The sequence below is a fragment of the Ptychodera flava genome, chromosome 3 (genome assembly GCF_041260155.1).
Source record: "Ptychodera flava strain L36383 chromosome 3, AS_Pfla_20210202, whole genome shotgun sequence".
In the NCBI taxonomy this organism is placed as follows: domain Eukaryota; kingdom Metazoa; phylum Hemichordata; class Enteropneusta; family Ptychoderidae; genus Ptychodera; species Ptychodera flava.
Window position 1 is genome coordinate 35,781,132 of NC_091930.1, and position 14,803 is coordinate 35,795,934.

The 14,803-nt window shown below is 38.0% G+C and overlaps 1 protein-coding gene across 1 annotated transcript in view; it reads left to right on the top strand.

Moving 5' to 3' along the window:
• Positions 1-5,702, top strand: part of LOC139126396 (uncharacterized) — a 36,877-nt gene extending 31,175 nt beyond the window's left edge. Inside the window, exons 7-13 of the mRNA XM_070692460.1 lie at positions 434-759; positions 1,359-1,461; positions 1,639-1,766; positions 2,298-2,526; positions 2,731-2,819; positions 3,413-4,936; positions 5,354-5,702. Of these exons, the coding sequence (XP_070548561.1) occupies positions 434-759; positions 1,359-1,461; positions 1,639-1,766; positions 2,298-2,526; positions 2,731-2,819; positions 3,413-3,520 (983 nt within the window). The 3' untranslated portion in view covers positions 3,521-4,936; positions 5,354-5,702. The remainder of the gene's footprint in view (positions 1-433; positions 760-1,358; positions 1,462-1,638; positions 1,767-2,297; positions 2,527-2,730; positions 2,820-3,412; positions 4,937-5,353) is intronic.
• Positions 5,703-14,803: the final 9,101 nt, after the last annotated feature.

Sequence of the window (14,803 nt, forward strand, 5' to 3'; positions counted from 1 at the left end):
ACAATACATTCTAACTGTGTTTCCAGCTGCTGACCCATCAGGCTGTGCAGTAAAGATTGTACACGATGTATTACGTCTAATTTACATTTGATTTAGAGGGAATAATGCAGAAAAAATGTGTACAGTAGTATAATGTAAATTTCCAAATTTTTCCTACGTATTTGGTTTTACTTTTAAAGGCATTTGACATTCATGTAAATTGTACAAGTGACAAGTGTCGAGGGAAGCATATTTTGTTGACGTCAATAAGTTAATAAAACTTTGGGTGTTCAACAATGAGGCGCCTCAGAGTAGGTAAAACCGTTGTCATGTTTATGTCGGTTGATAAAGGTCCAGAGCCAATATATTGCATTAATGACGTCAAGAAAACTAATGATCGTCTACCACTTTACATCATAAGAATTGCCCTAACAAGTTACCATTTATTCTTTAGATGTATTGGAAGCACTGCAGAGAGCGGTTACATTTTTTCAGAACAAAGCACTTGAACGTGACGAAAGCAAAACAGACAAAAATCTGCTCATGATATCTGTACTGAACACAACTGAAAACTTGGCCAAGTTTGTCCTTCGCAACACTGAGCCCGGCATTGGTCCTGTGGTATTAGATACTGCTTTCATTCACATGAATTTGCAGAGTGATTCCGTGGAAAAACTCACGAATGGTTCAGTCGTGATGGAAGATGGAAACAGCTTTGCTCTACCCTCAATGGAGACACTCTTCCCCAATTTGACATCACCTTTAACCATTAATAGGATTGTAAGTACAGTTTGTGTATATAACAAAACAAGCATAAATGAAAATAGTTCCAAAGTCACACTTTTTTCATAATGAGTACCTGTTGATGATCTATAAGCAAGTAGAATGTACCTTGGGGACAGATAATCTGTCACCCAAAATTTTACAATAATTTTCAAATTATTGCTTTAATTGGCACATTGTTAAGTTTTCGGAGAAAGAAAAACAAATTCAACGTCTCAGTTTTATGAAATTGTTTCTCTTAGAGTCAACACAAGGATGGCCATCATTTTGAATGTCAAATATCTTTCATGTTGATTGATTTGTTTCTCTAGTTTCAAACTTTTTATCCCTGATTGTTATTCTTGATTTGGTGAGAGAATGTTTTGAAAGTTTCATTGAGGAAAGTTTAAGCAAACGTTTTAATCTCACTTTCGAGGCGTATAATATCTAAAACGATACACACCTGTTTCGCAAGTGACACACATCAATGGAGCAAAGTGATGAAACAGTTACTTTCCATACCATTTTCAAACACTCAATTAGGTTTGAGAAATGTAACAGTGTTTTTTTGAGTAAATGAGCTTGTAAATGGCACGCTTGTCTTTAATTATCAACAGGTTTCACAGTTGAATAAATCGTCGTTCAATCTTGGCAACAGAGATCAAGCAAATGATGTGCTGAGTGTGTCCTTTACTACAAAAGACGGAGCTGAACTTGAAGGTAAGTATTCATACTACCATATACATTTCAGGATTTTATATAACTTTACGGTCTCTTTTTGCAACATAGGCGTACAGGGTAATTTATGAGGCTTTATTTTTTGTTCACCCAATAATGTTTCATGAAACACGCACAATGCAGTTTAAATTAACAAGCCGTCATTTTATAAATATCTAGTGAAAGATACAAAGGAAGATATCAAGATTGTCTTTTCAAGCGATCCATCTGAACCTGACACCCATGCATGGGAAGAAGGTGTATATCATGAAGTTGATGATGTCATACTCTTCCGATCGGAAATAAATGTAAGCAAATAAATAATGTGGATAAGCTTTTTTCAATTAACAAAAACTTAAGAAGCAGAGTTTTTTCGCAACACAACTATGTATCACAAATTACACTTTGCTAAAAATGATTATAAAAAGGAAACTTTCTGGTGGGAAACGTCAGTCTACCTACCTACCTACCTACCTACCTACCTACCTACCTACCTACCTACCTACCTACCTACCTACCTACCTACCTACCTACCTGCCTGCTTGCCTGCCATCATAGCTACCTACAAAACTAGCTACAGTAGCTAGATGACTTGAGATCTATGTGGATAGCAAGAGATCGAGATAGATGTATATCATTCTATCTGGATGAATAGACAAAATGTAGAAACAGAAATATACAGATAAAGATAGAAAATTAATACGGGGTAGATAACAAGATATATAAATACATAGTAGATAGATAGATGGATAGATACAAATAAAATGGCTTGATAGGTTTTAGAATATTACAATACATTATTTTGCTCGAAAGCAATTGATTATTGCTGTCCATTACAGATATCAGAGTTATATCATGCAGCCATAATCCAGTTGGAAAGTTCTACATCGATCTATGGAAACTCCACGCTGTACATCTACAATCACATCGTTGAATACATGCCTGAATTCAAAGGCTACCAATTTTCTGTGGAGGTCCATTTTTTGGGTGACAGTCCTACTGCTTTTATTCCAGAGAATTACTTTTTGAAGTCTGGATTGCACTACCTGGTCTTAACAATCCCACACGGTGAGTTACAAAGTGTTTTCCATTATTGTGATCGCTGTTGCTAGCCCGTGAATTTAAGCTTTTGTGCTCCTCGTACACATAGCTCTTTTGCAACGATGCCAATCGAGCTTGTTTTTTTTCCTTTTTGCAAGATAAGATACTATTCGTTGGTATATTTAACATTTAAATCATTTTTTATTTTGTGTTTTCTGCTTCGAACGGCAGAGCGTGACCTCAATATTTCCATAACCATGAAGCATATCGCGTGCAATTATCTGAGTGACACTGGTGTCTGGAACGGAGACGGTTGCAAGGTAATCGTGCCAATGCGGTATTCATATACACAATATTTATTCAGCGCACAATCCGTCTTATTATCTTCGGGATATGAATATTGAAAGATACGTGTAAATACACTTTGCACGCCAAAACAATGCCAATTTGTTGCGCTTTGAACATGAGATAAAAATGGACAAACAAATTAGTGTAATTGAATAATTATTATATGTGTTAACGTAATTATACTCATATCATTACAGAAGTTGCAGCAGTCTGTCCGATGTTTATATATATATATATATATATATATATATATATATATATATATATATATATATATATATATATATATATATATATATATATATATATATATATATATATATATTGTAGGCGGATTTTTCTGGGCCTAAAACAGAGTGTTGTGGGGGATCCTCATCAATAACTTAAATTATGAAAAATATATATAGAGATGGACGTCATTCATGGCACGTATTGGGTTTTTAATATCGCAGGGGTTTAAACACAGTCTTTGTCGAGGAAAATGGTTAGAAACCATTCGTTGGAAGAAAAAAGTAAAAATGCTGTATTTAAACCCAACTATGCTCTTTTGCTTTATAATATCTAGGTGTCACCAGGGTCAAATATGACGTCTACTGTCTGTCTCTGTAATCATCTGACGACGTTCGTGGCGATGGCTGAACAAGAACACGTGATGTCACTGCCATTACGCTAATATAAAGCGGAAATGGATGATGAAATTAAGCGGAAATTATTGATGAAATTACAAACAAATTGATGACATTTAGGCAGAAACTGATATGCAATTATTGCAATGCTGTGTAAATGTAATTCACCCAGACGGAAAAGGACCAACCAGAATTATTATATCTATTAACGTCACCGTGTTGTCGCGTAAAGTACTTTAACCCAGATGCAAACTTGTTAGTGATTCATTTCATAACGAAATTGAATATTAGATTGTGCCAGACATGTACATACAGCTAAGATAAGATGAAATCATTTTACTTAAAAATTTGCATTAGCGAACATAATTTAAGATGATTAATTGTTGACGAGTTGCCAACTTGACAATACAAACTAAGGTTTAAGGATTGGGCACACTTACATAATTTCATTTTAAATATTCACGTTACCAGTTTTTACAAGAAATCCCTACACAGGCAAGTACGACATGTTTTCTCTGCAGATGCACGGTTTTCTTTACTTTAGAAATGTAACCTTTTCATTTAACGACAACGCCCGTTGGTGTTGAGTAATTTGAAAAAAAACATTTTAACTGCCGCACGAAACTAGTGTCAGTCTTGTTCGCGTTTTCAATGAACTCTCGTAAAATCACAGTGAAATATTTTTAGTAAAGAAAAACTAAAAATATTATTATTGTAGTTTTGAGTTAAAGCTTTTAAATAAGAATTGTTCAATCACTTTTCAAAGTCCAAGTAATTCATAATGCCAAATATCAAAATGGCGCTAGGAAAATTCGTTAAACGTAGAAAGTTGCGATTCGTGTTGTGTCCCGTGTTGTATGTTCATACATGTTTTTGCTGTAACTAGTAAATAATAAAGGGGAATAGATAGTAAAACAGCACTGTTCATTGTGTCAAGTTCTCTATAGTTGTCTCTTATTGTTAAGCATAGTTTATTCATTTCCACTAATGTGATTGCTGTGTTAGTAGACCAAGATAGGTCTCTCTGACATCTTACTTTTTGACCCCTAGGTTTTGTTTCATGGGTCTACCTTTCATGCTTACCTTGTATTTCATTTCTATCGAAAACATAAACGTAAAGCGAAAAAGAACTATTTTCGTGTTAGATGGGTTCAGTGCTGTCAGACAGCTTTCCAGTCAAAATGGTGTCAGACAGGAGGAAATTCTTTCCCCATGGCTTTTTGCAGTATATGTAGATAAGCTAAGTAATGACCTTGATGGAACACAAATTGGTTGTTTTCTTGCAGGAAAATGTGTTAATCATCTCATGTATGCAGACAATATTGTCCTCATATGTCCCTCTGTTAAGGGTCTTAATATGTTAGTTAAAAAGTGTTGTAGTTATGCTACTGTCCACGATAATATCTTTAATGCTAAGAAACCGAAGTGCTTGTTTTTAAAACCATCAAGGTACAAAATTTTACGTTTACCTCACAGTTTTCTTAATGATACTGTGTTGAAATTTGTTGAGAAACATATTAGTATTTGGTAGTCATCTTGAACCATTTTGGAAATGACAATGACGATATAAAACGCCAAATGAGATCGCTGTATTCACAGGCGAATTTACTTATTCGTAAATTGCATAGCTGTTCAACTCTGGTCAAAACTAGACTTTTCCTAACTTTCTTTTCTTCGACGTACATTTCCCATTTATGGAGTGTCTTCTCCAAAATATGTATAAGCCACATTCGTGTTGCTTATAATAATAGTTATAGATATCTTTTGAATATTAAGCAAATATTGAGCATAAGTGAAACATTTGTACGTAATGACAGTTTGACATTTGACAGCTAGGGCTGGTTTTTATCTTAGATTGACGAGTAGTACGAACACTTTAGTCTGCTTAGCCTGGTCTAGGTATATTATTAAAGGGAATAGATGGTGAAAATGTTTTATGACAGATTATTTATAAGGTTTTACTGTGTTTGTAGAATCTCTTCATTGTATTGTTGTGACTTTTTATTGGTGCATACAGTTTGTTGTATTTGTATTTGTCTGTTTTTATTTCAACTTTGCATATTTCTATGAGTTTGGTCTCGAATTAAAGGTTTTTATTATTATAAGTGTTGCTTAGCGTCAAATGGAGAACATTTCATATGAGGCTCGTGTATTTATTACATGAACAGTCCTCTGTGTTGTATCCCTTGATTTTTTGTTAGTGAAGTAATAAACGGACAGAATACATGCCAACGAGCACAAAGTAATTGTTATTTCATAAATCGTATGAAGTTAAGAATTCTATGCATCGTGTGTTGTTGTCAACCAGTCACGTTGTGAGAATCTATCATCTTAAGATGCAAATTGATGTCTCAAATTTACTTGACTCTGCGCTTTCGGATTTGATTTCACATTGAGTTGGGTGTTTGCTCAACTGTTACCCTGACAACCCCCTTATAACAATAGATTAGTACATCCGATGCCCGTCCATCGAACAAAACGCTTCTTCATAAAGGTTTGAAAAGTAAGGCTATGAAGGAAAAACAAAGTATTCCTCGGAATCATTAAGTCTGCCTGGCCCACTTAGGAATTAGGGAATTATTTTTTAGAAAATTTGGCAAACTTTTGTTTCCGCAACGACATTATTCAGGTGATGTAGGTGATGGCCGATTTTAGTCTCCCATGGTTTTGCGCCCGCATGAGTTGATGTTTACGTGGTTGGCTTCTCAGAGCATGTCGAAATGTTCATCAGTACTTGTTCCATCAACGCTGCCTGTACATATAATGGTCTACATTACCTGGATACTTATGCAACTTCACTGGCTTCCAGTACATCATCGGAGATTTTGCCCCCCCCCCCCAAAAAATCGAGGAACAATATTTGATATAGGTGATGGCAGCTTTTAGTCTCTGATGGTTCTGCGCCCGCATGAGTTGAACAGCGTCAGTATGTTTTCGTGGTTGTCTTCTCAGAGCATGTCGAAATGCTCATCAGTACTTGTTCCATCAACCCCGCAAAAAATCAAGGAACAATATTTGTTTCCTCTCGCCTACGCTAACATTTAATTCAAAAGTATATTTGAAATACGACTTCTCGTTTACGTGCATTAGAGATTGCATTGCATCTAAACTGCTATCAATGAATAACAACGAAGACCTAGGATTAGTTGCGAAATTGTCAAGTCAGAATCTAACGTAGTACTTTCAGAGTACGTCGTCGAAATTAATGTAGTGGCCGTTGGAGGCAGTGGTTGCTTTTGGGAACCCAACTGCACCCCTTAGACTTTACATAAAACAGAATTGTTGATGTTTTCGTCACATTTTCAAATTATATAGCTTAAAGAGCTTCTATTGTAAACACTTATTATTGTTTCAACATTTTGTGTACAGACGCTGAGGCACAATCGCTTTTGGTTTGATACACGGTGAGAGCGCTATACCCAGGCCGCTGTATTCATTGGCAAGTATTTGCACATTTTTTTAAATAAATATAGCGACCCTAGCGAAATTTTCAAGATACAATTTAGAGTTGTTCTTTCAGTGTACTTCGTTGAAATGTCAATAGAGGGGGCCTTCTAAGACGCAAGCAGATATCGCAAACAGATGTGCCGCCACAGGAGGTCAAAGTAGGTGACTGAACGTCTCACCTAGTAGGTTTCGGATACTTTTTAAGCAGATTTTTGTGTCACTTTGAAGTGTCAGAGGCTGTCTTGAATGCCAAACTTGCAAAGTTTACAAACTTTACTGTATGTGCTTGAAGCATTACAACATAATTTCTATGGCAGGCCAGAGACAGAGTCAATAAAGGCAGAATTATAGAGAGATATTAACCCTTTCAGTGTGTAATTTTCGAAAGTAAAATCACAATCACATCATATTGCTGATTGCTATCTGATCTTTTATGCGTACAATTTCCTTGTCTTGTCACATCAGTCGTATTTCAGCCTTAATTCAAGATGCCGAAGTAATTTCAAATTAAAATTTGTGCTGGTTCTCACTTGTATGGTAAATAAATTCCGTTATACTACTATACTTCAGAAAATATCGGCCATTATAATACTTTGTGGACACAGTGACATGACGTAGTCAAGCTGACGCGACATTTCCTCGATCAGCGATCGTGGAGAACAGTGATATCTATGCGTCCAGAAGGACGCAATAATCTAAAATCAAAGTCCAATGAAATACTTGGCAAACCAACCCTTATTTTAATTTTTGATAAGCCTTCATTAAAATACAGCGCTAAAATTGCGTAGTATTGCCGCTGGTCGAGATGCAGGCCTCATTACACTCAATCTGATTAAAATCAGATGTAGAGTACGGCGACGTCTTCCTATGCGTACGCTGTATTCTCTTGCTGTCGCCTCTCACTACATCTGACCAACTCCCATAGAAGGTCGCGTTCAAATCTCGCGCTCTGAAGCAGCCAATCAGATTGCACGTTACGCGACCGCGATGTCCAGTGCGTCGATGCAATGTCGTGTTCCCTTCTTGCTTTTATCCCATCGTTGTTCAAAATCTACAGCGACAAGTGCACAACACGACGCACTTTCAAATTCCAGTCTAGAAATTTTTGGCCGCTCAGCTGTCTTGTACACATTGTACTGGAGTGTATAAGTAAAACTGAGCAGCCAAAGTCGTTCACTGGGCGCTGCTCACTGTATGCACTGCGTACGATGCTGTGTGTTCCCGACGTATCTACGGCCTGCTCCCACCATGTAGGCCTACCACAGCCCTGCTGAACAGGCGGAATATACTCAGCGACCACAGTCCTGATTTGGACCGCGCATGAAAAACTACCTTTTCTAACTACTTTCGGCCGAAAGCAGCTCGATTCCGATATATGCCTACCCGAGTCACTCAATCTCTCACTCACAGACTGCAACAAAATTTGAACCAGAGAGGTCGGCCAGTGCAAGCCCTGCGTACACGGTACAGGTCTATGTACGCCGGGAACATACAGACCTGTACGCAGGGCTAGGCCAGTGCCCGCGGCGACCAACTCGGCCAGTGGGAGAGGTCGGCCACTTACATATGATTGCGTACACTTTCTCTTCACAGTCAACAGATGCTTTTATACGCATGCCAATTTTAGTATTTTGATGTTATTTTGTTGAACATTCAGAAAACAATGAGAAGACGTTCCACTCTGAAAAACAATTTGGTCGGCCTTAGTGTTTCTGCAGATCGCGAGTCGAGCGTACGATCGAGAGGTACAAATTGGCAGTAATGACGACGACGTTGATCGTTCAGTGGATGAATAACGTTTTAGGTTATGGTTTGAAGGGAGTAAATTGTAGGTTTAATGGAAGGCAAAACAAGATGTACCACACTGTGCAGCATGCGGCCGATGTCATGCAAGGAAGGAAGTTTGCAATCATCACGCTCATGAATGCATTGTAACTTTGGCGAAACCTAGAAAATCGAAGAACACTGTTGACATAGTCTCATATAACCATGCTCCTACTGGCCGAGTTCGCCTACTGGCTGACTTCTCCAGCTGGCCAAGCTCGTCACGTAACTGGCTGAGTTTTCGGAATTATCCCCCGGCCGAACTCGCAACTAGTACTGGCGGACCTCTCTTCTATTCAAAATTTGCTCTCGCCCAAACCGTAAATAGTTTTCCAGCGATTCACGATCGATCAGTTGTCCATCCAGGAACAGGCCATATTTTGAAGATCGTATATAATGGCGTTATCTAATGAGTTATTCGGCCGAAGGTAGTCAGAAAAGGTAGCTTTTCGTGCGCGGTCCAAATCAGGACCGCGTACCGATGTCGCTGTGTATTCCTATGAGGGTCGGCAGGGCTGTACAGGGAGGCCGTATTTTACGCCGGGAACACACAGCATCGTACGCAGGGCTGGTCTCAAAGTCTGTCCGCGTGATTTCCGTTTGCACAGTTATTAATGAAAGGCATGTTTCAACATTAAAATTACAGACAGGCGATTTTAAAATTCGCCGTGCGCCAGTGTTTACAACTGGGCGGATGGCTCGGTTTATACACATTTTGATTTTCGTGATATGCTGCATGCTAGCGCTTGCAAGTCATACCTATTGTTCTCTGTAAGGCGCCTTCTGATAGGTCGGCTGTTCTGGCCAGAGCGCGAGATTTGAACGCGACCTTCTATGGGAGTTGGTCAGATGTAGTGAGAGGCGACAGCAAGAGAATACAGCGTACGCATAGGAAGACGTCGCCGTACTCTACATCTGATTTTAATCAGATTGCATTACACTCGTCTTCGTCTGTGTTACTGCGGTCTGAATCCGCCGCGATCCATAGTTGAAATACGACTCAATTAAGTGGTGATAACCTGGGATAACCTCATCAAGTTAATGAGAACGGGTACAGTTTAAATTACTGGCGTGTGTCGCATTTAATCAACTAAAGAGTGGCAATATTTCTCCGCAACCATAGCATGGGAAAATAAGAATTGAGATCAATATCTTATGAGTCCAATGCTCTACTTTCTCGCCTTCTTCCTTTATAATATTCAAGTTGCTGACACCTCCGTCCATGTTTTTATGTGAAAAGTAGGACCTTGTCATCTGATTAATCATGATGATTTTTACTGCACTGTCATATTAATGACATTTTAATTTTTTTTCCAATAGAATTCCGAATATTGTGGGTAGGTTTTCTTTTTCTATTTTATCATTATAAAGAGAAGCACTCAATTTTTCAAGTAATCAGAATAATATTTTTCGGCTTAGCAAGGAGAGTATAATACGTTGGTTACGTTTATAACATTATAAATTTTTCAAGGTGATATTATTTTAGACTGTTCGAAAACCTTTCTCATCGTCGATCATTTATGTGTTAGAATGATCTAAAAATACGACTTGTCAAAATAAATTCAACTACGAGTAGCGTAACTCTGTACCCTTAGCCTGCACCACAAGGAGAACACAGCTTAGGGCTCTGTATCTCTTACGACAACGCCCATCATCCTCACAAGTCCCACAAAGCAAAGCTATTGCATGGTTGCGTTAAACACCACTGCCTTGATGACAGGACTTCTCAGCAGCTAAGGACACCCCCTAGTATCAATGACTTCGACTTTAAGGATCATTTGACCCAACCTGACATAGAAGCTACCGACCACAGGGCTAGAATTTTCACCGAACAGCAAACTTTTATTCTAAATGCGTTGCGGGGTTTTGGGGCATAGGCATCAAAGTCATTGTCTGTTTTGTGCTCACAAGGGTAAAATACGGCTAGTTTTCAATCGGGTTCGAACCCACAACATACGGCATCAGTCGCCTAGCGGAGAGGCCACAGAGAGAACCGCTCGGCTAAATCTCCACTCCCATAAAAGAGTGGTTCAATAGCCGGCTAAGTTGTTACATTTTTGTGACTGAGACCACTCCACACGTTGTAGAGTTCCTGAAGCACACACGCACGCATGCTCACTATCACAAATCGCACATACAAGAACCCTTAAGCTTACCAACACCTCATCATCAATAAATCCATCATAGATTTTTGCATATAAACTATGTTCTTCACCAAAGCATGCATACTAAAAGGACTTGATGAATCCCCAAGGAAGAGTGGGGACATGATTTGCAAGATTTGGTAGCCAGGATTTTGTTGTCGTTTTTAAGCCCAGCCTCTCTTATTCTTGAATGATTTTTTAAATAAAATGTCCATCTAGTAGTGCAACGCCACATTCATTACACTTGAAAAAGGACAAAAAATGTAATTCTCTTCGTCTGGTTGGTACCGAAGCCCACAGAGTTTCACACACATTGGCAAACTTTAACACAAACATGTGAAAATTCTCAAACTCACAACTGGTACAAATTTACGGTCCGGAAATTCTCTGGGGGTGTTATATTTTTGCCCAAGTGGGCTTTTCCTATCAGCGCAATGGTATCGAATACACATGCATTCTCATGGACTCGCCTTTGCATGCTAAGGGGTAAGGTAATCTTCAAAGTATTGACTAAACGAGATTTTCAGAGTTCGTTTGAACTACATAGATTTTCATACCTGAAACACAAGCTTGACAGCACAGTACTAGTGATTTCCCATAATACATCATGATTTGTACCATGTCTCCCATGTGTAGACAAATTCCTGGACTATCTGTAAAAATTCTGAACACGTACTTTTAACAACACCTTTCTTCTCATTGCCATTTTAAAGGATTAAAGGATTAAGAAAATTGTGCTTGATTGAGAGAAGAGAAAGGATTTTTGTAAATTTTCCACTGATTGTGTCCTCATCCATACAAAATAAAGTGATGAAAAGTAGTGAGACTAGTTGCACCTGTTTTATGAAACAAAAGGATATTGATTTATTTCCAAATAGAAAAGACAAAAGAAATTTACATGCTAACTTTTTTCAGAGAATGACCCCTTCAGTTGGTCATAACTTACTTCGCAAAACTGTGACATTTGTAGTACCTGCAAAATTTGACTTTTATGGTTATTTAATGGTTTCTTTGAAATTTATACTACAATATTTCAACGTACTTTTAATAAATATAATTAATCAATTATCGTGAGACTTCACATTATTGCTTTTATGCAGAACTGAAAAAGTTATAAAAAGCTAACATCATTGGTACAAATCAAACATAATTTTGGGTAATTAATTGTACTGTGGACAGGTGCCGTGATCCCCAAAGTACGCTTCTCCATGGTCCAAATGTCTCGGGTCCACTGCATCAATACAGGTTTTGATCTTAATATGTAAACGTCACTGTGACACTTTGCAAACCATTTACGTCAAATTCTCATGTCCATTCATTAAATATCAACTATTTTCATTTTTAACACCATTTAAATATTTATGGCGTCCATGTCGTGTATAAATGTGATGATCCTGCATAGCAAGTGACTATTAATTCTATTTTATTCTTAATTTTCAGGCAGTGGTTGCTTTTGGGAACCCAACTGCACCCCTTAGACTTTATTTTTTCATAAAACAGAATTGTTGATATTTTTGTCAAATTTTCAAATGATATAGCTTATAGAGCTTCTATTCTAAACACTTTACTATTGTTTCAACATTTTGTGTACTGACCCTGAGGCACAATCGCTTTTGGTTTGATACACGGTGAGAGCGCTATACCCAGGCCGCTGTATTCATTGGCAAGTATTTGCACATTTTTTAAATAAATATAGCGGCCCTCGCGAAATTTTCAAGATACAATTTACAGTTGTTCTTTCAGTACTTCGTTGAAGTTTGAATAGAGGGGGCCTTCTGAGACCCAAAGCAGATATCGCAAACAGATGTGCTGCAACAGGAGGTCAAAGTAGGTGACTGAACGTCTCACCTAGGTTTCGGATACTTTTTATGCAGATTTTAGTGCCACTTTGAAGTGTCAGAGGCTGTCTTGAATGCCAAACTTGCAAAGTTTACAAACTTTACTGAAGCAATACAACATAATTTCTATGGCAGGCCAGAGACAGAGTCAATAAAGGCAGAATTATAGAGAGATATTAACCCTTTCAGTGTGTAATTTTCGAAAGTAAAATCACAATCACATCATATTGCTGATTGCTATCTGATCTTTTATGCGTACAATTTCCTTGTCTTGTCACATTAGTCGTATTTCAGCCTTAATTCAAGATGCCGAAGTAATTTCAAATTAAAATTTGTGCTGGTTCTCACTTGTATGGTAAATAAATTCCGTTATACTACTATACTTCAGAAAATATCGGCCATTATAATACTTTGTGGACACAGGGACATGACGTAGTCAAGCTGACGCGACATTTCCTCGATCAGCGATCGTGGAGAAAAGTTATATCTATGCGTCCAGAAGGACGCAATAATCTAAAATCAAAGTCCAATGAAATACTTGGCAAACCAACCCTTATTTTAATTTTTGATAAGCCTTCATTAAAATACAGCGCTAAAATTGCGTAGTATTGCCGCTGGTCGAGATGCAGGTCTCATTACACTCGTCTTCGTCTATGTTACTGCGGTCTGAATCCTCCGCGATCCATAGTTGAAATACGACTCAATTAAGTGGTGATAACCTGGGATAACCTCATCAAGTTAATGAGAACGGGTACAGTTTAAATTACTGGCTTGTGTCGCATTTAATCAACTAAAGAGTGGCAATATTTCTCCGCAACCATAGCATGGGAAAATAAGAATTGAGATCAATATCTTATGAGTCCAATGCTCTATTTTCTCGCCTTCTTCCTTTATAATATTCAAGTTGCTGACACCTCCGTTCCATGTTTTTATGTGAAAAGTAGGACCTTGTCATCTGATTAATCACGATGATTTTTACTGCACTGTCATATTAATGACATTTTAATTTTTTTCCAATAGAATTCCGAATATTGTGGGTAGGTTTTCTTTTGTCTATTTTATCATTATAAAGAGAAGCACTCAATTTTTCGAGTAATCAGAATAATATTTTTCGGCTTAGCAAGGAGAGTATAATACGTTGGTTACGTTTATAACATTATACATTTTTCAAGGTGATATTATTTTAGACTGTTCGAAAACCTTTCACATCGTCGATCATTTATGTGTTAGAATGATCTAAAAATACGACTTGTCAAAATAAATTCAACTACGAGTAGCGTAACTCTGTACCCTTAGCCTGCACCACAAGGAGAACACAGCTTAGGGCTCTGTATCTCTTACAACAACGCCCATCATCCTCACAAGTCCCACAAAGCAAAGCTATTGCATGGTTGCGTTAAACACCACTGCCTTGGTGAAAGGACTTCTCAGCAGCTAAGGACACCCCGTTAGAATCAATGACTTCGACTTTAAGGATCATTCGACCCAACCTGACATAGAAGCTACCGACCACAGGGCTAGAATTTTCACCGAAGAGAAAACTTTTATTCTAAATGCGTTGCGGGGTTCATTGTCATGTTTTTTGTGCTCACAAGGGTAAATACGGCTAGTTTTCAATCGGGTTCGAACCCACAACATACGGCATCAGTCGCCTAGCAGAGAGGCCACAGAGAGAACCGCTCGGCTAAATCTCCACTCCCATAAAAGAGTGGTTCAATAGCCGGCTAAGTTGTTACATTTTTCTGACTGAGACCGCTCCACACGTTGTAGAGTTCGTGAAGCACTCACGCACGCATGCTCACTATCACACATCGCACATACAAGAACCTTTAAGCTTACCAACACCTCATCATTTATAAATCCATCATAGACTTTTGCATATATACTATGTTCTTCACCAAAGCATGCATACTAAAAGGACTTGATGAATCCCCAAGGAAGAGTGGGGACATGATTTGCAAGATTTGGTAGCCAGGATTGATAATCTCGTCGCCTATTTTGTTGTCGTTTTTAAGCCCGGCCTCTCTTATTCTTGAATGATTTTTTTTTACAAAATGTCCATCTAGTAGTGCAACGC